The 2,340-nt window shown below is 36.9% G+C and overlaps 1 protein-coding gene across 1 annotated transcript; it reads right to left on the bottom strand.

The window, feature by feature from the left end:
• Positions 1-638: 638 nt before the first annotated feature.
• On the bottom strand, positions 639-1,640 carry LOC141165450 (olfactory receptor 6N1-like). Its single transcript, XM_073651047.1, has one exon. It carries the CDS (start codon positions 1,611-1,613, stop codon positions 639-641), a length of 975 nt encoding a protein of 324 aa, XP_073507148.1. The 5' UTR covers positions 1,614-1,640.
• Positions 1,641-2,340: the final 700 nt, after the last annotated feature.

Raw genomic sequence — 2,340 nt, forward strand, 5'->3', positions numbered from 1 at the left:
AAAATCACAAGCCCTTCTTAGAAAAAATAAAAAGGTTTAATTTTTGAAATGCAATTAATTAAAAATAAAAAATTATAAAAAAAAATGGAAAACTATTACTTGGTCCCTCAAGAGGAAGTGACATCAAATCAGAATTTTCCAGTTTTTGCTCAAATATTATTTTCACAGCTTCTCTAAGTATTCTGTTTTTTTTTAAATTTGCCATATAAATCCAGACATTTGGACTATTTTTTCAGTGCTGATTTTCATGGTCTTTTCCAAGGGGGTAAGTACACAGGATCCTCTGGGGTGTGTCTATAAGTTCCTCTGCCTAATTACTCTGTGAGCACTGTCCTCTTGGTTAAGTCCATAAAAATTAGTAAAAAAAGGCCGATATCTATGGAACGGTATGGAGGGGGACTTAAAGCAAAAATAAAATGCAATACTCAGGGGAGCAATGGGAATAAAATATTAGCAAAAATGGCCACTTTTTACCTGATGACGGGTCTTCTTTTAGGTCAAAACCAGAACGGTCTTCATGGAGTTGGATAAAGACTGAACTCAGGCGAAAGGATTAAGAAATCAGTGTGACTTTGTAAAGAACCCATAGACACATCTCTGTCACCTAACAGAATTAAAGGGAGCTGGGGTTGATGATGTTATTTTTTATCTGGTAAAGCAGAAAGACTTGGCAAGCAACTTATGTGAAACATTTCCGAAAGGTTTTTCAACAGTTTTCTAAGAGCCTGCTTAATGTCTTTATTGCTCAGACTGTATATCATAGGGTTGAGAAGTGGAGTTATCACAGTGTAGAACAGAGACAGAAATGTCTTTGAATTTTGCTTGCGTGGAAATACATAAGTGGTGATGAGGGATCCATAAAATAAGGCCACCACAGCCAGGTGAGAGCTGCAGGTGGAGAAGGTCTTCTGCCGCCCGGTCACAGACGGGATCTTTAGTATGGTGACAATAATATACACATAAGAAACTATAATAACAATAAGTGGGCAAATTGCAAAAACAATAACCAAGAAAAAAGTTTCCAACTTCATCATAAAAGTATCTGAACAGGAAAGCTCCAGTAAAGGTTCCAAGTCACAGAAGAAATGGTTAATGATGTTTGGTCCACAGAAATCCAAACGGCTCATGGTAAAAAAGATCATCAGCAAAGTAGCACAAATCACCAACCAACACGAGAGAACGGCTCTGACACAAAATGTGAGGTCCATGACTGATGTGTAATGTAGAGGGTGACAGATGGCCTGATACCGGTCATAGGACATCAAGGTCAGGAGAAGACATTCCAATACCTCAGAAGCTGAGAAGAAATAATATTGAGTCAAGCAGCCGATAAAAGAAACAGAACTTTCTTCATATAACATAATGTCGAGTGTGTTGGGTACGATGGTGGTGGTGAGTAGAATATCCGAGAAGGAGAGTTGTGTGAGGAAGAAGTACATGGGAGAGTGGAGCGATCGGCTGGAGGACACCACCAGAATGATCAGGAGGTTTCCACATACAGTCACACAGTAGATCACCAGCAGGAGAAGAAAGAGGCAAAGATTGAAGCTCCTTAAATTTTGAAATCCCAAGAGCAGAATCTCGGTAACTTTACTAAAATTGTGATGTTGCATATTCAGAGGGGAGAATTTCAGAAATATTGTGTAACTATAAGAAGAAAAAAATCTGTTAATTATAGGAAACATCTAAACGTCTGATTCACTCCCTCCCAACCTTCATCCACGATCATTGCTAATTCTACAACTAGAATTCGAAAAGAATCATCTGCACTGATCTGATTGTCCATGCTAAGGTTGTACCAAGAGCCTGCGCTTGGTTTGAACAGTCAATTTGTGCTGAGAAACTCCCTTTAAATATTAAAAAGAAAATCTTATAAATGTCCTTCAAAATCTATCATCTATGATTATACCCGTAATATATCATTTATAATGCTTATTATGTTAAAAGAATTAAAATACTAATAAGAAACATCTTGTAAAATACATTGGAATTTAAAATATGGTAAAGTGTAAGATTCCGCTTTGTTATACTCCTGCAATATGCACCATGTAATGTTCTCTTCATGGCGCCAAATATTTCTTCGTTTGAATGAGCGACAAAAAAAGCATCAAATAATTTCACAAAAATGTTTCAATTCCTGAAAACCAAAGAACAAATTCAGAATAAGACACAGAAGAAAAATTACCGACTGGAAACCCGCAGTCCTGTAAGAGGTTCTTCTAGTTTATTAATTTTGAGATTTTGTAGCTGCTGGAAATCTTTCCCGATCAGATGATCGTTCTTAATTCTTACATTTGTGAAGAATTACAATGACTTGTCCTTGTCCTAGGAAAAGGCGCG

Source organism: Phyllobates terribilis, unplaced genomic scaffold (genome assembly GCF_046119375.1).
Source record: "Phyllobates terribilis strain yellow unplaced genomic scaffold, ASM4611937v1 Scaffold_11__3_contigs__length_659146591, whole genome shotgun sequence".
NCBI lineage: Eukaryota > Metazoa > Chordata > Amphibia > Anura > Dendrobatidae > Phyllobates > Phyllobates terribilis.

Bases quoted from the DNA above. Each gene is read 5' to 3' on its own strand.
- LOC141165450 (XM_073651047.1), bottom strand. From the start codon at position 1,613: ATGCAACATCACAATTTTAGTAAAGTTACCGAGATTCTGCTCTTGGGA.